This window comes from Haematobia irritans, chromosome 1 (assembly GCF_050003625.1).
Source record: "Haematobia irritans isolate KBUSLIRL chromosome 1, ASM5000362v1, whole genome shotgun sequence".
Lineage (NCBI taxonomy): Eukaryota > Metazoa > Arthropoda > Insecta > Diptera > Muscidae > Haematobia > Haematobia irritans.
Genome location: NC_134397.1, coordinates 84,466,110 through 84,488,960, shown reverse-complemented (window position 1 = coordinate 84,488,960; position 22,851 = coordinate 84,466,110). Strand labels below are relative to the sequence as shown.

The 22,851-nt window shown below is 41.1% G+C and overlaps 1 protein-coding gene across 26 annotated transcripts in view; it reads left to right on the top strand.

Moving 5' to 3' along the window:
- bt (projectin protein bent) overlaps positions 1-21,407 on the top strand; it is a 91,219-nt gene extending 69,812 nt beyond the window's left edge. For 25 of the 26 annotated variants that reach the window (XM_075291023.1, XM_075291014.1, XM_075291017.1 and 22 more), the window contains 10 exons: positions 928-2,640; positions 2,892-3,791; positions 3,849-4,612; positions 4,678-4,813; positions 4,988-5,878; positions 5,942-8,602; positions 8,668-8,949; positions 9,016-18,780; positions 18,844-19,822; positions 19,887-21,407. In XM_075291023.1, the coding sequence (XP_075147138.1) occupies positions 928-2,640; positions 2,892-3,791; positions 3,849-4,612; positions 4,678-4,813; positions 4,988-5,878; positions 5,942-8,602; positions 8,668-8,949; positions 9,016-18,780; positions 18,844-19,822; positions 19,887-21,276 (19,481 nt within the window). In that variant the 3' untranslated portion in view covers positions 21,277-21,407. The remainder of the gene's footprint in view (positions 1-927; positions 2,641-2,891; positions 3,792-3,848; positions 4,613-4,677; positions 4,814-4,987; positions 5,879-5,941; positions 8,603-8,667; positions 8,950-9,015; positions 18,781-18,843; positions 19,823-19,886) is intronic. The other variant, XM_075291018.1, reaches the window with a different exon arrangement.
- The last annotated feature ends 1,444 nt before the right edge of the window (positions 21,408-22,851 follow it).

The window sequence follows — 22,851 nt, the reverse complement described above, 5'->3', positions numbered from 1 at the left end:
ACAATGGTTAAAGTCAACACTATTCTTTTTTGGGTTCATAGAGCCCAAATAAAGACAATAAAAACCAAAGCATATTTAGGAGGATTTGTCAGTCACAATCAACGGACTACAATTGTTTCATTACTGGCAGAATTTTGATGGTTAGAATTTCTTTATATGGAAATATATTTTATTAAGGGCATTGTCGTAGCTAGCGGGGATTATGGGTTTGACATTCCCCCTAACAAATACAATGAAAAATATTTTCAACTTAGGATGTTCGAATGTTCTGCCTTGATGCATACATTAAAGAACCGAAAAACGTGTTAGAGAAAATTTTATGCCAAGGGCAAACACTTTACAATTTCACTGCATGTATTTTTCAATTTTCATGCAGAAAAATATTCTGTAAAATATTCATAAAGTCTTAGAAACTTCTTCACAAAAATCGTGAAATATGAAGAATATTTCGGTAAAGGTAAGACTAAAAGTTAATGTAGAATATCTTGTAAATATATCGTAAATTCATAAAAAATCAATGAGTATTTCATTTTTAATGAAAAATAATAAATATTTGTTGTTTTGTTTTTGTTGGTTTTTCTGTTCAATCTTCACATTACTTTTTTAATTCATCTTAAACCCCTATGACGATTAAACGATAAGACTTAACGAACAGAGGACAAATAGGTTGGTCGAATTGATTAGGGAAAATTTTTAGAATGAATATGCCCTAATTGCAGCGAAACTATCACCAGTGTAGCTATGAAAATTTGGACCGAAGTTCTCTCTTGATAGGAAAAAATGTTTAATGCTGAATTTATCCTGACTGTGATGCATATCAGAAGATGGTTTGTCTAATGCATTGTTATTAATTTTTTTTTATATCAACGACTTAACTCGAAAGCCATAACTAACTATTTTGTAATGTTTTCTATAAAATTTGTACAGTTCTAGGCACTAAACAGACTCCAGTCGAAGCTAAACTTCTGAAGGACGGAAAACCTCTGCCAATAAAGGACGTTGAAGTTGCCATAACAGAGGATAAGGTTACATTCAAAATTAAGAAGCCAACTCGCGATATGTCGGGCCCATATCAAATTAAACTTAGCAACGGCCAAGGCGATGATGTTAAAGATGTTAAAATTATATGCCAAGATGTTCCCGAACCACCTGCAGACGTTGACGTTACAGATGTCTATCAAACATCCTGTAAAATTAAGTTCAATCCTCCAAAAGACGACGGCGGTTCACCAATTATTAAGTACATAATTGAAAGGCAAGACTTGAGTAAGAAACAGATGTGGGAACCTGTAGCAGAAGTGCTACCTAATGAACCCTGCTCGAAAAGCATTGAAGATTTGGTTCCCAAAAAACAATACCGCTTCCGAATTCGCGCTGTTAATGCCATTGGCTCTTCGGAACCAGCCACTTTCAAAAATACAATTCTTGCAAAAGATCCCTGGGATGAACCTGGCAAACCTAAAAATGTGGATTTGGTGGACTGGGACAAAGACCACGCTGATCTTAAGTGGGAAGCACCTGAGAGCGATGGCGGCGATGCAATAACGTCGTATGTTATCGAATATAAAGAAAAATTCTCCAATGATTGGGTTACCGGCAAAGAAGTACCTGGAGATGCAAGGACAGGTACCGTTGATGGTCTTAAAGAAGGCCAGCAATACGAGTTTCGTATTCGTGCTGTTAACAGGGCCGGTCCAGGCGAGCCTAGCGATAAAACAAAGGCTATTGTTGCTAAGTGTAGGTTCGTTAAACCATTTATTGTAGGCGATGATTTGAAAAATATAACCGTAAAGAAGGGTCAAACTGTACGCTTTGAAATTAAATACGATGGTGAACCTGAACCTGAGGTTGCTTGGTACAAAGGTGAACAACGATTGGTATTTGATAACCAACGTATATGCTCGCATCAAATGGAACGCAACACTTGTGTTACAATTAAAAAGGCTATCAGGAAAGACACTGATACATATAAACTAGTCCTTACAAATAGTTCGGGTACATTGGAAACTAAAGCCAAGTTAATAGTTTTGGACCGTCCACTTGCTCCTCGCGGACCCTTAACTCCTACAGAGATTCGAGCTGATCATATTACCGTGACATGGAATCCACCAGAAGATGATGGAGGATGTGAAATTACTGGTTATGCAATGGAAAGAATGGATGAAGAAACCGGTCGTTGGATACCAGCTGGCGAAGTGGGTCCCAATGATACATCCTTTAACTTCAAGGGACTTACACCCGGAAAGAAATACAAATTCCGTGTTAAAGCTATTAATAAGGAAGGCGAGTCTGAGCCTTTGGAGTGTACAGATGCTATTGTGGCCAAGAATCCATATGATCCTCCAAGTCCTCCCGGAAAACCTGTAATAGATGACTACGACAACAAGAGCGTCACACTAAAATGGAAAATACCACCTTCCGATGGTGGACGTCCCATTTTGCACTATGTCATTGAACAAAAGGACAAATTTTCACCTGCTTGGACCGAAGTTGCGAAAACCGAAAGCCCCACTCCAGAATGCAAGGTTGAAAATCTTAAAGAAAAGATGGTATACAATTTCCGCGTAAGGGCAGTGAACAAGGCCGGACCATCGGAACCATCAGAACCAACTGATAACCATCTGTGCAAACATAAAAACTGTAAGTACATTGTCTATGGCGTGCAATTGTTATTCATAAAAGCTTTTGTACATGGCATTAGCAAATAGGTTTCTTTTGCAAGCGAAAACTAATCAATATTAACTTATAGTACATATGTATATAGTAAAGAGACATCTGGGCAAAATATACGCTAATAAAAGTATCAGAGATTGGCTTGTATGCTTCCGCTTGATTTTTGGTTTTAAGAATTGGTTAAATTGGAAAGTATTTCATTAACTCTTCGTATACAGTGAAGCCTGAAATTGACCGTTCGACCTTCAAGCGTGTCACAATCAAGAGTGGCCGCACGCACAAATGGTCTGTGGATGTTATTGGTGAACCTGTGCCAACGCTTAGCTGGAGTTGGCGCGATAATGTTCCATTGACTACTGGTGATCGCATAAAAATAGTTGATGTCGATTACCATACAGATTTCACAATATCTAATGTTGTACGCAAGGACTCCGGCATGTATACTTTGAAAGCTGAAAATCGTGTGGGTGTAGACACAGAAACGATTGAACTGATAGTTTTGGGTAAGCCTAGTAGTCCAAAGGGACCTCTTGCAGTAAACGATGTAACTGCGACCAGTTGTAACTTGCAATGGAAGAAACCAGATGACGACGGTGGTGTTCCCATTAAAGAGTATGTTGTTGAAAAAATGGATACCGCCACTGGCAAGTGGGTTCGCATTGGTCGTTCTCCTGGAGAAAAGGAACCACCAAGTTTTGCTGTTACCGGTTTGAATCCAGGATCAGAATACATGTTTAGAGTATCTGCAGTCAATGAGGAGGGCGAGTCGGAACCACTGACCACATTGGTCGGCGTTGTTGCCAAGAATCCTTACGATGAACCCAATAAACCTGGTACCCCTGAAGTTACCGACTATGACAATGAAAGTGTCTCATTGAAATGGACTCCCCCAACTAACGATGGAGGTGCTCCAATAGAAAAATACATTATTGAGAAGAAACCCAAAAACCAAAAGAACTGGGAGAAAGCCCTTGAAGTACCTGGCGATAAACTTGAAGGCAAGGTTGATGGTCTTCAAGAATACGAGGAATATCAATTCAGAATTATTGCTGTGAATAAGGCAGGACCCTCACAGCCATCAGATGCAAGTGTCCCACAAGTTGTTAAATATAAGAAACGTAAGTTAGATAACTTTTAGTTCTGCAAAATGAATAATTCTAAATATTTTATTTTAGTTAAACCCAGAATCGATCGCACCAACCTTAAGCCTTTGCTTATTCGCGCCGGAAAACCTGTTAAGTACGATGTAAATGTTCGCGGTGAACCAGTTCCAACTATCATTTGGTATCATGGCGACAAGGAGCTGAAGCCCGAAGATTTACCCTCAAATTACGAAATCAAGAATGTACCACACAATACAAAAATTTCTATTATTGATACCGTCCGCCAACATACTGGCATGTATAAGATTCGTGCTGTAAACGAACACGGTGAAGATGAGGCAACAGTTGAAGTTAATGTATTGGGTGCACCCGGAAAGCCCAAGGGTCCATTACAGGTAGAGAACATTACAAAGGATGGCTGCAAATTGAAATGGAAAAAGCCAGAAGATGATGGTGGAAAACCGATTACTGCCTATCAAGTCGAGAAGTTCGACAAGAAAAATGGACGGTGGGTTCCAGTTGGTCGCGTTCCAGGAGGTGAGACAGAAATGGATGTGAAAGGACTACAAGAAGGCCATGAATATCAATTCCGTGTTAGGGCTGTAAATGAAGAAGGAGAGTCAGAACCATTGGAAACTGATCACAGCATCATAGCCAAGAATCCTTACGATACATCCGACAGGCCTGGTAAACCCAAGGTCGAAGATTATGATAAGGACTTTATGAAACTCTCCTGGGAACCGCCAATGGATAACGGAGGTGCCCCAATTACAGGTTATGTTATTGAAAAGAAAGACAAATACTCGCCTCATTGGGATGAAGTTCTGACAACCGATGTAAGTATATCTGTCATATTAAAAGTCGCAATTTCTACAACGTTATTTATTGTTCACTATTATAGACACCAGCGACACAAGCTACTGTAAATGGTCTTATAGAGGGTAACGTTTACCAGTTTCGTATTAGAGCAGTTAACAAAGCGGGTGTTAGTGAACCCAGTGATGGCTCTGATCCACAAACGGCAAAACCAAGAAATTGTAAGATACATAATATTCGACGTTTGAAAATTGCTTCGCATTGGATTTTCTCAAAAAGGATTGTTGTATTTCCACAATTGATAATTAAATAAAGCTTTTATGCATAACAAAACTAGATAAGTTTCGCTAAAGATTAAATTCTATTAACCTATAAATCTATTTTTTAATGTACAGTGAAACCCCACATCAATCGCGAGAAAATGAAGCCACTTAAATTGCGCGCAGGCCAAACAGTTAAATTTGATGTTGATGTAAAGGGTGAACCAGCCCCTACTCTAACATGGTTCTTTAAAGATACCGAAGTTATACCAATTGAAGGTATAAGAATTGAGTCGGAGGATTATAATACCAAAATTACTGTATTGGACTCTGCCCGTAAACATAGTGGTGTTTACAAACTTAAAGCCGAAAATATTAATGGCGTTGACGAGGCTGAGGTTGAAGTTACCGTATTAGATAAACCATCGAAACCACAGGGACCACTTGAAGTAAGCGATATCTTCAATGACAGATGTAAGCTTAAATGGAAGAAGCCTGTAGATGATGGCGGTATTCCTATTACCGGCTATGTCATAGAAAAGATGGACACAGCTACAGGACGATGGGTGCCAGCAGGAACAGCCGACCCCGAAAAGACCGAGCAGGACATAAAGGGATTGGAACCAAATCATAGATACCAGTTCCGTGTTAGAGCTGTTAACGATGAAGGAGAATCCGATCCACTGGAAACGGATTCAGCTATCACCGCTAAAAATCCATTTGATGTATCAGCTCCCCCTGGCCTTCCAGAGTTAGAAGATTGGGATGAGCATCACGTTAAACTGAAATGGGAACCTCCTATACGTGATGGAGGTGCTCCTATTACCAGTTACACTATTGAAGTAATGGATAAGGACACAGGAGAATTTGTTAAAGCATTTGAAACCGAAGGTCCCGTATGTAAGGGCGTTGTTAAAAAATTAGAAGAAGGACACCAGTATAAATTCCGAGTTCGTGCCAATAATAAGGCTGGTCAATCTGAACCATCTGAACAAACGAACTGGCATACGGCCAAACCACGATTCCGTAAGTATATAAAAGTATACATTATAGTTAATTGTAGCTAATTATATGTATATTACTCCACAGTTAAACCACATATTGACAGGACAAAGCTAAATCCACTGACAGTTAAGGCTGGTCTCTCAATTGACCTCGATATAGGCATTAAGGGTGAACCAGCACCGAAGGTTGAATGGTTCTTTAAAGATAGCCCTGTGTCTGATGAAGGCATTAAAATTGAAAACGTTGATTACAACACCAAATTCTTTGTTATGCGTGCTCAACGTCCTATGTCTGGAAAATATACAATTAAAGCCACCAATGAGGTCGGAGAGGATGTGGCTGAACTTGATATTACTGTATTGGGTAAACCAGGAAAACCAAAAGGACCTTTGCAAGTTAATGATATCACTAAACATGGTTGCAAGTTGAAATGGGAACCACCAGAGGATAACGGTGGGGCTCCTATTGATTATTATGAAATTGAAAAACTTGATCCACACACAGGTCAATGGCTACCATGTGGTAAGAGTACAGAGCCAAATGCCAAGGTTACTGGTTTACAGGAAGGAAAACCATACAAATTCCGTGTTCGCGCCGTAAACAAAGAGGGCGAATCTGAAGATTTGGAAACAGAGAAACCAATCATTGCCAAAAATCCATTTGATGAGCCAGACAAACCCGGTCGGCCAGAACCCACTAACTGGGATAAGGACTTTGTAGACTTAGCATGGGATCCACCTAAAAATGATGGAGGTGCTCCTATTGAGAAATATATCATTCAAATGCGCGATAAATCTGGAAGAGCTTGGGTAGATGCTGCTATTACTCTGGGAAATACTCCTAAAGGAACAGTAACCAACGTCGAGGAAGGACACGAATATGAATTCAGAATTGTTGCTGTAAACAAAGCAGGCCCAAGTGACCCAAGTGATGTTTCCAAATCCGTTGTGGCTAAACCTCGTTTCCTCAAGCCCCATATCGATAGAAAGAACTTGCAGAAGAAAACTTTAAGAAGTGGACAAATGCTTCATGTAGACTCAGCAGTTAAAGGAGAGCCACCAGCAACAGTAACTTGGACTTACAATGGTGAAGTTCTTAAGACAACTGATAGGATTAAGATTGAGAATGAAAACTACAAGACGACTCTGATCATACCAAAGGTTAAGCGATCTGACCGAGGTATATACGTGGTAACCGCTAAAAACGATTCTGGTACAGACACAGTCGAATTAGAGTTGGAAGTTTTGTGCAAACCCAAGTCTCCTAAAGGTCCTTTGGCGGTTTCTGATGTAACGGCCGACGGAGTTACTCTCAAATGGGAGAAACCAGAGGATGACGGTGGCGTTCCCATTGAGCACTATGTTGTTGAACGCATGGATACAGAGACGGGAAGATGGGTACCGGTATTGACTACCAAAAATCCAGAAGCAAATGTTACAGGTCTTACAGAAGGAAAAGAGTATATGTTTAGAGTAAAGGCTGTCAATGCCGAGGGCGAATCTGAACCGTTGGTTACAGATGTTCCTACATTAGCCAAAAATCCATTCGATCCAACAGATGCTCCTGGAAAGCCTCAAATTCAGGATTGGTCCGAGAATCACGTAGACTTAAAATGGAAGGTACCCGACGACGATGGCGGTGCTCCTATTACAGGTTATATTATCGAGAAGAAGGACTGCAACACAGGCAAATGGGTAAAGGCGATGGAAACAAAATCGCCTACGCCAAGTGCACGCGTCAATGATCTGGTTGAGGGAACAAAATATCAATTCCGTGTTAAAGCTGTTAATAAAGCTGGAGAAAGTAAACCTTCAGAGCCTTCCGATCCAGTAGTCGCAAAATGCCGATTTGCACCACCCAAGATTGACCGCACCAACATTAAAGATATTACAATTAAATTTGGAAGCCACGTTCGTCTTGATATTAAAGTATCGGGAGAACCTCCAGCTTCGAAAACTTGGTTCCACAACAAAGCTCGTATTGAAGGTGACGACGTTAATATTGACCTTGAATCGTATAAGACAAAATTAACAATTCCATTCGCAAAACGACTCCATACTGGACTTTACACTCTTAAGGCCGAAAATGAGTCCGGTCGGGATGAAGCCTCCTTCCAAATTAACGTACTTGATCGACCTGACAAACCAGAGGGACCTCTTCGCATCAGCGATGTACAAAAAGAAAGCTGTAAGCTCAAATGGAATCCTCCTCTAGACACTGGTGGATTACCCATCGAATACTACATTGTCGAGAAAATGGATGTAGACACTGGACGCTGGCTTCCTGCTGTTCGCGTAAAGGAGCCTTTTGCCGAAGTGAACAATTTAGTCGAAGGTCAAGAGTATAAATTCCGTGTAGTGGCTGTAAATACCGAGGGCGAATCTGAACCTTTGGATGGAGACCACTCAATAATTGCCAAAAATCCATTTGATGCACCTGGTAGACCTGGAGTCCCAGATCCCGTTGATTGGGATAAGGATCATGTAGATCTTGTATGGAAACCTCCCATCAACGATGGTGGTTCTCCCATTACTGCATACGTCATTGAAAAGAAGGAGGAAGGTTCTGACAAATGGATAAAAGCGATTGAAGTTAACGCTCCACCTCTAGGAGAGGAATGCAAAGCAACGGTACCATACTTGGATGAAAACTGTAAATACGAATTTAGAGTTAAGGCAATAAATGCTGCTGGCCCAGGTGAACCCTCAAATGCAAGCAAGCCAGTTATAACCAAACCATCAAAACGTATGTACAATTTTGGATTCATGTTACATTCGGATAATTTGTATTTTCGTATTATTTATTTGTAGTTGCACCTAAGATTGATAGACGTAATATTCATACTTACAACTTGAAAGCGGGTGAATCTCTGCATTTAGATGTGTTGGTGGAAGGTGAACCAGCTCCAGATGTATACTGGACACAAAATGGAAAGACCATCCCTGAATCCTCTTCAAGAATGGTTGAATGTGTTCCAAATAAGACCAAGTATATTAATTCAAATCTCGAACGAAAGGATACTGGTACATACAAAATTGTTGCTTCAAATTTATATGGCCATGATGAAGTAGAATTCAAGATTAATGTCATCAGTAAGTTAACTCTCATTGGAAACATATGCTGTATATTTAGCAAACGATTTTATTGATTTTTTTTAGCAAAACCAGCCAAACCTGAAGGTCCACTTGAAGTATCAAATATTCGAAAGGATGGATGTAAACTTAAATGGAAGAGACCTAAAGATGACGGAGGAGAACCCATTGACGGCTATGTTATTGAGAAATATGATCCAACTGAAGGTGTTTGGATTCAATGTGGCAAATCTGCAGTCCCAGAATTTGATGTTGAAGGTTTGCAGCCCGGAAGTGAATATAAATTTAGAGTTAAGGCTGTAAACAAGGAAGGCGAATCTGAGCCTCTCGAAACTCTGGGCTCGATTGTGGCTAAAGATCCATTCACTACAGCATCCGCGCCAGGTATTCCAGAGCCTACAGATTGGACATCCAATAAAGTCGATTTGGCTTGGACAGAACCCATCAGCGATGGAGGCTCTCCGATTACAGGTTACATAATTGAAATGAAAGATAAATATAGCCCTCTATGGGAAAAGGCATTAGAAACAGACAGTCCAACTCCTTCTGCTACCGTTAATGGATTAGTAGAAGGCAATGAGTATCAATTCCGTGTTATCGCTATCAATAATGCTGGACTCTCCGATCCATCAGATCCTAGTAAGACGTTTGTTGCCAAACCACGTTTCTTGGAGCCTAAAATTGACCGTCGCTATCTTCGTGATGTACGGATTTCAGCTGGTTCACCTTTGAAATTGGAAGCAAGCATCACAGGAGAACCTGCTCCGAAGGTCGAGTGGAAATTTTCCAACTTCACACTGCACAATAGCGATACCGTCACCATTGACTCACCTGATTATTTCACAAAATTAGTCATTCGGCCAACACAAAGGTCTGATTCTGGAGAATATGTTGTTACTGCAACAAACAGTTCTGGCAAGGACACAGTTAAAATAAATGTTACAGTAACTGATAAGCCAACTGCGCCCACAGGACCACTCGCCATATCAGACGTGCACAAGGAAGGATGCCATCTTAAATGGAAACGACCTAAAGATGACGGCGGAATTCCCATTGAATATTTCCAAGTTGAAAAACTGGATGTTGAAACAGGCTGTTGGGTACCATGTTGTAGATCAACAGAACCACAAGCTGACATAGTAGGACTTAAACCCGGAAGTGAGTACAAATTTAGAGTTTCGGCTGTTAATGCTGAAGGTGAATCAGAGTTTTTGGTTGGAGACGAGTCGATGGTGGCTAAGAATCCCTTCGATGAGCCCGATAAACCCCAAAATGTTCATCCTACAGATTGGGATAAAGATCATATTGATTTGGCCTGGATGGCACCTCTCAACGATGGTGGTTCACCTATCACTGGATATATTGTTGAGATGAGGGATAAATATGGTCATTGGGAAAAGGCTTTGGATGTACCGGCAGATGTTACAAAAGCTTCTGTCACCAATGTTGTTGAAGGTCAAACATACGAATTCCGAGTGCTTGCCGTCAATGCCGCTGGTCCCAGTGAGCCTTCAGATGCAACACAGCCCATTACAGCGAAACCCCGTAACAAAGCACCACTTATCGATCGTACTAACTTGATTGAGGTTCGTATAAAGGCCGGTCAGTCATTTGTCTTTGATTGCAAAGTATCTGGAGAACCGGCACCAAAAACCAAATGGATCCTCAAAAAGAAAGAAGTATATACCAAAGATAATGTCAAGGTTACACATGTTGACTACAACACTAAACTCAAAGTCACGAATGCCACAAGAGCAGATTCCGGAACATACACCGTTCATGCAGAGAATTGCAATGGCGAAGACAGTGCAGACGTGAAAGTAATTGTAATCGACAAACCTTCACCTCCTAATGGTCCTCTCAAAGTCAATGACATCCATGCTAATGGTTGCTCCCTTACTTGGAATCCACCTGATGATGATGGAGGACAACCAATCACCAACTATGTTATTGAAAAATACGATGAGTTAATGGGCCGTTGGACACCAGCCGGCGAAACCGACGACAACACTCCAGCTTTCGTTGTTAAAGGTTTAACACCTGAACATAAATATAAATTCCGTGTTCGCGCAAAGAATCGTCAAGGTATATCCGACCCATTGACTACAACTCAACCGATATTAGCCAAGAATCCATTTGATGAACCCACGAAACCCGGTGTACCAGTTATTAAGGACTACGACAAAGACTTCGTTGATTTGGAATGGACCCGTCCGGAATGTAATGGTGGCTCTCCAATAACTGGATATATTATTGAAAAAAGAGATAAGTTTGCCGCTGATTGGGAACCTTGTGCTGAAGTTGAAGGTGATGTTACCACGGGACATGTTCCTGATTTAATCGAAGGAAACAAATATGAATTCCGGGTACGCGCTGTAAATAAGGCTGGCCCAGGAGAACCCAGTGACCCGTCAGTATCACATATTGCTCGGGCAAAGAATGTTCCACCAGTTATTGATCGCACCTTCTTGTCCAATATCAAGATTCGTGCTGGCAATAGCTTTGAGTTTGATGTTCCAGTGAGTGGAGAACCCGATCCCACAAAGGAATGGTCCCAAGATAACAACTTTATTATTAACACCGACCGTGTAAAGATAGTAAATGATACCAATAGAACTAAAATTCGTGTTATTGATGCAAAACGTTCCGATTCTGGTGAATATACACTTGTAGCAAGAAATATCAATGGAATGGACAAAGCAACTGTTAAGGTTATTGTTTTGGACGTCCCAACACCACCAGAGGGACCTTTACGTGCTGACGATATCACTAAGAGTTCTGCAAATCTACGCTGGCGTCCTCCTAGAGATGATGGCGGTTCGGATATTACTCATTACATTGTGGAGAAAATGGACACAGACGCAATGCGTTGGGTTCCTGTCGGAGAAACATCAGATTGCCAAATACGTGCAGATAATTTGATTGAGGGTCACGACTATAACTTCCGGGTTAGAGCTGTTAATAAACAAGGTGCATCCCAACCATTACTATCGTCACAAGCTATTACCATTAAAGATCCATTCTCAAGACCTGACAAGCCAGGCCAACCACAAGCAGTTGATTGGGGTAAAGATTTTGTGGACCTTGAATGGCCAGCACCGAAACGGGATGGAGGAACTCCTATTACTGGGTACATTATTGAAAAGAAACCTAAGTTTGGTCAGTGGGAGAATGCCCTTGACGAACCAGTTACAGGAACAAAAGCCCATATTCCAAACCTTACGGAAGACTGTGAATACGAATTCCGTGTCATTGCTGTTAATAAGGGAGGAAAGAGTGATCCATCTGATCCAACTGTACCCATTACATGTAAACCACGATTCTTAGCTCCATTCTTTGATAGATCATTGATGCCTGATATCACTGTCCATGCTGGAAAACATCTTGGATGGAAATTGCCCATCGTGGCTTCACCTAGTCCAAAGGTTACTTGGATGATGAATGGAAAGGTTATTGAACCATCGTCTCGTGTAGATATTCACATCTTCCAAAATGAGTTAACATTTGAAATTTCAAGTGCATTGAGAAGTGATGAGGGTAGATACACATTAATCTTGAAAAATGAACATGGTTCGTTTGACGCCTCAGCCCATGCAACAGTACTCGACCGTCCTGGAGTTCCAGTTGGTCCATTAGACGTGAGTAGAGTCACACGTGATGGATGTCATCTTGCATGGAACGTTCCACTTGATGATGGTGGTTCTCCAATATTGTACTACAAAATTGAAAAAATGGATTTATCACGAGGAACTTGGTCCGATGCTGGTACTAGCACTCACCCAGTTTATGATGTCACACGCTTAACACACCGTAAGGAGTATCTATTCCGTGTTAAGGCTGTTAATGCCATTGGGGAATCAGATCCACTAGAAGCCAGCAATAGCATAATAGCTAAAAACGAATTTGATGAGCCAGATGCCCCTGGCAAGCCAGATATTATGGATTGGGATCGCGACCATGTAGACCTACAATGGGCTGTTCCAAAGTCTGACGGTGGATCTCCCATTACTGAGTACATCGTGCAAAAGAAAGAAAGAGGTAGCCCACATTGGGTAAATGCTGTCCATGTACCCCCAACGACCAATTCGGCCACTGTACCAGACTTAACGGAAGGACAAGAATATGAATTCAGGGTTATCGCTGTGAATAAGGCTGGTCCATCGGAACCATCTGAACCATCTGATATGGTACAAGCAAGATGTAGGCATCTGGCACCAAAGATTATAACTCCTCTTAAGGATCTGCGTACCAAGGCTGGTTTGATTTTGCATGCAGATATTTCCTTCATTGGCGAACCAGAACCAGAAGTTATTTGGACCCGCAATAATCTACCACTCACAAGTAATGAACGTTTCAGCATTAATTCTGTCGGACATCATACAATAGTTCACATTGTAAATTGTCAACGCAGTGATTCCGGTCGCTATCATTTACATTTGCGTAATGAGTCCGGTACTGATGAGGGCGATTTCGACGTAAATATTTTGGATTGTCCTGGTCCTCCAGTTGGACCTCTCCAATATGAAGAAATTACAGCACATTCGGTAACAGTATCCTGGAAACCTCCTCTAGATAATGGCGGTTCAGAAATAACAGGTTATGTAATCGAAAAGCGTGACTTAACCCATGGTGGTGGTTGGGTGCCAGCTGTTACTTATATCAATTCTAAGTACAACCATTCGGTTGTCCCACGTTTGCTTGAGGGAACACAATATGAGTTCAGAGTTATGGCAGAAAATGCCCAAGGCCGCTCAATGCCACTGACATCAGAAAATCCAATATTCGCAAGAAATCAATTCACAGTTCCAGGCTCTCCAAGCAAGCCAGAAATTACAGACAGCGATAGGGATCACATATCAATTAAATGGTCTGCCCCCATTAGTAATGGCGGATCGCCTATTATCGGCTATGACATCGAGCGTCGCGATGTAGCAACAGGTCGCTGGACCAAAATCAATAGTGAACCAGTACCAACAACTAGTTATTGTGATGACCGTGTAAAGGAAGATCATCAATATCAATATCGAGTATCGGCTGTAAATGCCGCTGGCAATGGAAAACCTTCAGATTCGTCATCGGTGTTATTCGCTAAACCTATGCGTGAGAAGCCACGTTTGAATTTGGATGGAATCATCGGACGAAAGATTAAACTTCGTGCAGGAGAAACACTAAACCTCAATATACCAATTTCAGGAGCACCCACTCCTACAGTTGAATGGAAACGTGGAGACTTCAAAGTGCCACAAACTAACCGTATTACATACAAAACAAATAATGATGCTACCGTATTGCGTATCGAAGATATTCTACGAGAAGATGCCGGTAAATATACCGTTGCATTGGCAAACGAATTTGGAAAGGATTCGGCCGATGTGGAAATTATAGTTGTCGACAAACCATCCACTCCAGTCGGTCCATTGCAATACACTGAAATTGGCAATGATCACATTTCCCTAATGTGGAGTCCACCTAAAGATGATGGTGGCAGTGAAATTGTCGGCTATATTATTGAAGTAGCTGAATTTGGCACTGACGTATGGCGTCCTGTCTCTGGTTATTGTCCTAAAACGAATTACACGGTGAAGGGTCTTACCGAAGGCAAGAAATATGTCTTCCGCGTAAGAGCTGAAAATATATATGGCGTATCTGAACCCTTAGAAGGAAAGGCCGTTGTGGCAAAATCTCCATTTGATCCACCAGGCCCACCTAGCCAACCTAAGGTAGCTGCATACTCACCCAGCTCTGCAAGTTTAGAATGGCATCCACCAGAATATTGTGGAGGTAAACCTGTTACAGGCTACATAGTTGAGCGAAGAGAACGTGGAGGCGAATGGATAAAGTGCACCAATTATCCTACTCCAAACACAAGCTTCACTGTTTTGAATTTACATGAAGGAGGTCGTTATGAGTTCCGAGTTCTTGCTGTTAATGATGCTGGACCCGGTCAACCATCAAAACCATCTGAAAGCATCACTGCTGAACTACAAAGAAATGTGCCTGATGCTCCCGAAGCTCCAAATACAGATCGTATTACAAAAGACAGTGTTACCCTTTCATGGCGTCCACCAAGAAATGATGGCAGATCTAAAGTTAAGGGATACTTCCTGGAAATGAAACCAAAGAATTCCAACACGTGGGAGCCTGTAAACGAACTTCCTATCAGGAACACGATTCATACAATACCTAATTTGAGAGAAGGAGAAGAGTATACATTCCGAGTTATGGCTGTGAACGATGTCGGACGATCAAATCCATCAAAACCGTCACAGCCCGTCATCATTGAAGAACAACCAAACAAGCCACATATGGATTTGGGAGGTGTTAGAGATATCGAGTGCCGAGCAGGAGAAGATTTTAGTATTCATGTTCCATATGTCGGCTTCCCTCAACCTACAGCACAATGGCATGCTAATGATATCCTTCTTCAAGATGATGGAAAACGTTTGTTCCACCGTCTAACTAATGATTCCGCATCTCTTATAGTTAAGAACGCAAACCGTTCTGACACAGGACAATATAGACTTCAACTAAGAAATCCATCTGGTTTCGATACATGCACTGTCAATGTCAAGGTTTTGGATCGTCCACTACCCCCGACGAACTTGCATGCCGATGAGTTTGCTGGCGACGCTTTGACATTATATTGGCATCCACCTAAAGATGATGGTGGTTCACCAATTACAAATTACATCATTGAAAAGAAGGAGGCGTCATCTTCCAATTGGACCAAGGTTAATAGCTACTGCACAGTTCCATTTGTGCGAATCCGCAACTTGGGAGTCGGAAAAGAATACGACTTCCGTGTAGTTGCCGAAAACAAATACGGAAAATCTGATCCCGCAACCACATCAGATCCCATACGTGCCAGATATCCATTCAATGTACCTAATGCTCCAGGAGTTCCAAGATATATTGATTCAACTGAAGATAGCATTACCATAGCCTGGACTAAACCTAAACACGATGGTGGGTCACCAATTACAGGATATGTTGTTGAGAAGCGTCTCATCAGCGATGATAAATGGACAAAGGCTATTCATTCCCTGTGTCCAGATACAACTTTGAAAATACCTAACTTGATAGAAAATGCAGAATACGAATTTAGAGTAGCTGCAGTCAATTTGGCAGGCCAATCCATGTATAGTGGTTCAAGTGAACCAATATACTGCCGCCGCCAAGCCCATGCCCCTAAGATAACGTCGGATCTTTCGATTCGTGATATTAGCGTAATAGCTGGAGAAGAATTCCGTATTACTGTCCCATACACCGCCAATCCAATTCCAACACCTACATGGAATGTAAATGGCCAAGATGTCATGCAGGATGACCGAATTAAATTCATAACTGACGAATTCAGTTCAGTATACTATAATAAATGTGCAAAACGATCCGAAACAGGAACTTATATAATTAATTTAACAAATAGCAAAGGACATGATTCAGCTTCGTGCTATGTTACAGTATTCGACAAACCTGGAATGCCACTTGGTCCTCTAAATGCTTACGATATTACACCTGATACATGCACATTGTCGTGGAAGACGCCTTTAGATGATGGCGGATCTCCTATTACCAACTACGTTGTGGAGAAATTAGACAAAGATGGTACATGGACTAAGGTAAGCAGCTTTGTAAGAAATATACACTACGACGTGATGGGTTTGGAACCAGGCCACAGATATAGCTTCCGTGTCCGTGCAGAAAATCAATACGGTCTTTCGGAACCCCTCGAAATGCCCGATAGCATTTTAGCTCAGTACCAATTCACAGTTCCCGATGCTCCTGGCCAGCCTAAGGTGATCGACTGGGATTCGGATAATGTAACTCTTTTGTGGTCTCGACCCAATAATGATGGCGGCTCTCGTATACAAGGCTATCAAATCGAATACCGCGATGTACTCCACGATTCATCATGGAATACGTACGATTTCTTGGTTAAAGACACCAAATATCAATTATATAATCTTACACCGGGCAGTGAGTATGAATTCCGCATTAAAGCAAAGAATGCAGCTGGTATGAGCAAACCCTCACCACCATCTTCCAAGTTCAAGTTGAAGGGCAAGTTTACTGTTCCTTCTCCCCCTGGTACGCCACAAGTCATCAAAGTCGGTAAAAGTTATGTGGACCTCAAGTGGACAAAACCTGTCAGTGATGGTGGATCTCGTATTACGGGATATATTGTCGAACGTCGAGATATTGGAGGTGCTGTTTGGATCAAATGTAACGACTACAATCTGCTTGATACCGAATACACTGCTATCAACTTAATTGAAATGGGTGACTACGAATTCCGCGTTTTCGCTGTAAATGCTGCCGGTCGTTCCGAACCTAGCTCTTGCACAATGCCTATTAAGGTCTGTGAAGTATTGGGAGGAGAAAAGCCAGAATGGATTACCAGATTGCAGGATCGTGTTGCTCCATACGGAAAGGACTTTATGTTGCAATGCCAGGCATCTGGTAAACCGGAACCTGTTGCAAGATGGCTCCGAAATGGCAAAGAGATTCAGATGAATACTGGAAGATTTAGCTGTGACACTAAGGACGGCTTCTTTAGATTGCACATAAATAACGTCCAAACTGGTGACGAGGGCGACTACACCTGCGAGGCTATTAATTCTTTAGGCTTCGTCCATACCTCTGGTTATCTGAAGATAGGATCACCACCGGTAATTCACAGATGTCCGGAAGAGCTATTCTTGCCAGAAGATGATAATACAAAGATTAAGATCTTCTATGGAGGTGATCACCCAATGCAAATACAATTGACTAAAAACCATGAACCAGTTGTGGAAGACGATCACGTGAAACTTACAATGTTCGATGAATATGTCGCCATATTTATACGTGGAATTGTCAAGTCTGATGCAGGTCATTATGAACTAGAATTTACCAATGATTCCGGAAAAGCAACTGCCCAATTCTTAGTTAATATCACTGGATTGCCCTCAGCTCCTGGAGGACCAATGCAAGTTTCCCATGTTAATAAACACTCTTGTTATCTCAGCTGGCGTCCACCTAGCTACGATGGTGGCCTCCGCGTAACACACTATGTCGTAGAAAGGAAAGACACAACTTCACCCCATTGGATAACCGTATCAACCTTCTGCAAGGACACATCCTTCAATGTTCAAGGTTTGATCGAAAACCAAGAGTACTTATTCCGTGTTATGGCTGTGAATGGCAATGGTATGGGTCCAGCTTTAGAAGGCATTAATCCCATAAGGGCAAAGGCCCCCATTGATCCTCCATCGCCTCCAAAGATACCTACCGTTCTGGAAGTTGGAGAAGACTTCGTTCATTTGGAATGGGGAAAACCCGATTCCGATGGCGGCGCTCACATTCAAGGTTATTGGATCGATAAACGTGAGGTTGGAAGCGATACATGGCAACGAGTGAATATTACTATATGCAATGCAACACAAATCAACTGTCCCAATTTGGTAGAAGGCCGTCAATATGAATTTAGAGTTTTTGCTCAAAATGAAGCCGGTATATCCAGAGAATCGGTAAATTCGTCTACTGTTAAGATAGTAGATCCAAAGGCCGCAACAGCTCCTATCTTTGTTAAACCTTTAAGAGATGCCCAATGCATACAAAACCACAATGCACAATTCACCTGCACTATTACGGGTTCACCAAAACCAACTGTTTCCTGGTATAAGGGGGCACGAGAAATTTCAAATGGTGCCCGCTACCATATGTATAGTGAGGGTGAAAATTATTTCTTGAACATAAATGGCGTATATGGTGAAGATGCGGATGAATATGTTTGCAGAGCAGTAAACAAAGCAGGTGCCAAATCATCCCGGGCTTCATTGATTATTGCGAGTAAGTATTACAATATTAAACATCACACAAAAAGGTCTTCATAATGTTCGTACTTTTTTCCAGCCGCACCAAAATTGAATGTTCCTCCAAGATTCCGCGATACGGCTTACTTCGACAAGGGCGAAAATGTTGTAGTCAAAATTCCATTCACTGGCTTCCCCAAACCCAGAATTCATTGGATACGAGATGGTGAGAAAATCGAATCGGGTGGTCATTATCACGTTGAGACAAAGGAACGCCATGCAGTTCTTACAATACGCGACGGATCACGCCTTGATTCTGGTGTATACAGAATAACTGCCGAAAATGATTTAGGTTCAGACGCTGCTAATATTTCTATACAGATCAGTGATCGTCCCGATCCACCAAGACTTCCCGTTATTGAAAATATTAGCCATGATTCCTTAGCGCTTAGCTGGAAATCGCCCACATGGGATGGAGGCAGTGACATAACTAATTACATTGTAGAGAAACGCGAGCATCCTATGTCGTCTTGGATACGCGCGGGAAGCACACGTTTCACAACAATGCCCATAACAGGCCTTACCCCAAGTAAAGAATATGAGTTCCGCATTTACGCCGAAAATGTTTATGGTATCTCCAATCCATCTGAAGTAAGCACTTTAGTGAAGACCAAGGAATCCCTGCACAGGAAACCACGAGAACGTAAATGGGAACTCGATGAGAACGGAAAGAGAATAAGAGGAAAAGCTGACGGTCCAGTTAAAGACTATGATTCCTACGTTTTCGATATCTACTCTAGATATGTACCACAACCAGTGGAAATTTCCCACGACAGTGTTTATGACAGATATGATATTTTGGAAGAAATCGGTACCGGCGCCTTTGGAGTAGTTCACAGATGTCGAGAATTAAAGACAGGCAATATTTTTGCTGCCAAATTTATACCGGTTTCACATGCTATGGAAAAGGATATGATCCGACGTGAGATAGACATTATGAACCAACTGCATCACCAGAAGCTAATTAATTTGCATGATGCTTTCGAAGACGATGATGAGATGGTCCTAATTTTGGAATTGTGAGTTCAAGTAAATTTCTAATATTATAAACTCATATCAATAATTTGTTTTTGTTTGTTTTAGCTTGTCTGGTGGAGAATTATTTGAACGCATAACAACAGAAGGTTACCATATGTCAGAGGCAGAAGTAATGAATTACATGCGACAAATCTGCGAAGGTATAAAATACATGCACGAAAAGAACATTATCCATCTCGATATAAAGCCGGAGAATATCATGTGTCAAACTCGCAACAGCAACATTGTAAAACTTATCGATTTTGGACTTGCAACACGACTCGACCCTAATGAAATGGTGAAAATAACTACTGGAACTGCTGAGTTCGCAGCCCCTGAAATTGTGAACCGTGAACCTGTTGGATTCTACACAGATATGTGGGCTACTGGTGTGTTGACTTATATTCTATTAAGTGGTTTATCGCCGTTCGCTGGTGAAAACGATGTTAAGACATTGAAAAATGTAAAATCCTGCGAATGGGACTTCGATGCGGAAGCCTTCAAGTATATTTCAGATGAAGCCAAAGACTTTATTCGCAAATTGTTGGTGGCAAACAAGGAAAAACGAATGACTGCACATGAGTGTCTCCTTCACCCATGGTTGACGGGAGACCACGCTGATCGTACCAAACAAATCCAACAATCCCGTTACATTGCATTCCGTGATAAACTCCGAATGAGAAATGAAGGTGGAAAGTATCTTTTGCCGATCGGTCGCATTTCTGAATATTCGTCTCTGCGCAAACTTCTCATGGAAAAATATAAGATATACGACACTACTTTCGACCGCCGTCAAGCTGCACCACGGTTTGTCATTCGTCCCTCGTCACAATTCTGTTATGAGGGCCAGAGTGTGAAATTCTACTGTCGTTGCATAGCAACAGCAACTCCAACACTTTCGTGGTCACACAACAATGTTGAGCTCCGGCAGAGCGTTAAGTTTATGAAGCGATATGTTGGTGATGATTACTACTTCATCATTAATCGCGTCAAACTCGACGATCGGGGCGAATATATTATCCGAGCAGAAAATCACTATGGAGCCCGCGAAGAAGTAGTTTTCCTCAATGTGCAACCACTACCTAAAGAACTACCCAGATACGTCCACGAATCAACACCCGTACGTCGCCGTGAACCTCTACCTTATACATTCTGGCAGGAAGAGTCTGAATCAATACCATACTTCACATTCCTGTTGCGACCACGTGTTATGCAGTCCCGCGACACATGTAAACTTTTGTGCTGTCTGAGCGGCAAACCAGTGGCAGCTGTTAAATGGTATAAAGATGGTCGAGAATTAAGCAAATATGATTACTCAATGACTCACTCTGACGGCGTCGTCACAATGGAAATTATAGACTGCAGGCCCTCAGATTCAGGTAAATATACCTGCAAAGCAACCAACTGCCATGGATCCGATGAAACTGAATGTGTTGTTATAGTAGAAGGTATTTAAATCCATGTTCATTTTAGTTTGGATTCTCCAAATTGAATTGATCATAACAATATCTAAGAGATGTCTCGTTTGGCTTACAATATAAATAAATGTTGTAAATGCATATACCTTTGTGCTTCATCAGAATAAAATGTTTTTTATTGATTTGATTAAGTGTAAGTACTGCAAAATTGTGTATCATTTGTAAAAATACTATCCATTAAGCTGAACTCAATGTTAATATTACTATCAAACTATTGTTACTTCTACCAGCAGAATAAAAACATTTCGCTAAAACTTAAATAAAATAACAAAAACCATAACATTATTTTTCTCTTCTCTAATCATAGACAATAGTTATTGGCAAGCTACCTTTTGTATTTGCACAAATCAAGCAATGATTGAGACTTGAAATAATAAGAAACATTTAGAGAGTTTAGGATTTATTGAGACAATAAATAAAAGACAAGATACGTTAGAATCTTGAACAATGAGTTCCACAGTCCTCCTGATTTTGGTCACTCAGTATTTGCAAGGGTGTGAAGTTAAAGTTGTTTTAGCGAAGACACAAATCACTTTACATATTTTGAAAATTTTAACTTTTGTTGCGAATTTAAGACCTTTTGGCAAGAAATTAAATATATTTTGCTTCATTACACATATCTTAAGCGCAAATACGTGTAGTCTCAACATAATTTTGAGCAAAAAGTTATTTTGAGTAATATAGATGCCATTCAAAAAATATGGAAAAGGGATTTTTCATTCAGTAGACTTTTTCAGTCATTTGCAAGGAGAGTTAAAAAACAAAAGTGGGTATAGCACATTAGCCCTGAGCTAGGAGAATCCTCTCCCCCAAACCCCAGGGGCGTAGGTCAGCTAGTTAACGAGATAAAAGGGGGTCATTAATGTATTTTCTAAGAGCTAAAAATCATTGATGGGGCACACTTAAAAAAAATTAATTCTATCTATCAGATTTATGGGCGTAGAAGACTATTCTGGAAATCCCTTGAGTGTAGCTGGGCGTTAAGTCTGAGGGGGGTCAGTTCGGACATTTCGATTTTCGGACATTTCTAGGAAGGGTTAAAAGGCAAAAGTGGGTATAGCACATTAGCTCCGAGCTGGGAGAATCCTCTCCTCCAGACCCCAGATGCGTAGGTCATCTAGTTAAGGGATAAAAACGGGGACATTAATGTATTTTCGAAGAGCTAAAAATCATTAATGGGGCACAGTTTAAAAAAAATTAATTGTATCTGTTAGATTTAAGGGCGCAGAAGACTATTCTGGAGATCCCATGAGCGTAGCTGGGCGTTAAGTTTGAGGGGGTTAATTATATTAAGGTCAATTTTGTGGGTCGATTTTTGGGCATTTCTAGGAAGAGTGGAATTAAAAATTGCGACCAAAACCGGGAAATACCAAATTTTATTTTAAGCAGATTTGCTCTTTACGAACAACACAAAATTAAATACCGACAAATCAAAGTTTAGAACTGACTACGAAATAATCAAAACAATATGTCTTCAAATTATTGCTTCGAGAGACGGAACATCTATGCAGAAATATATTATATGGCTCTGGTCATGTCTCTACCAGGATCAT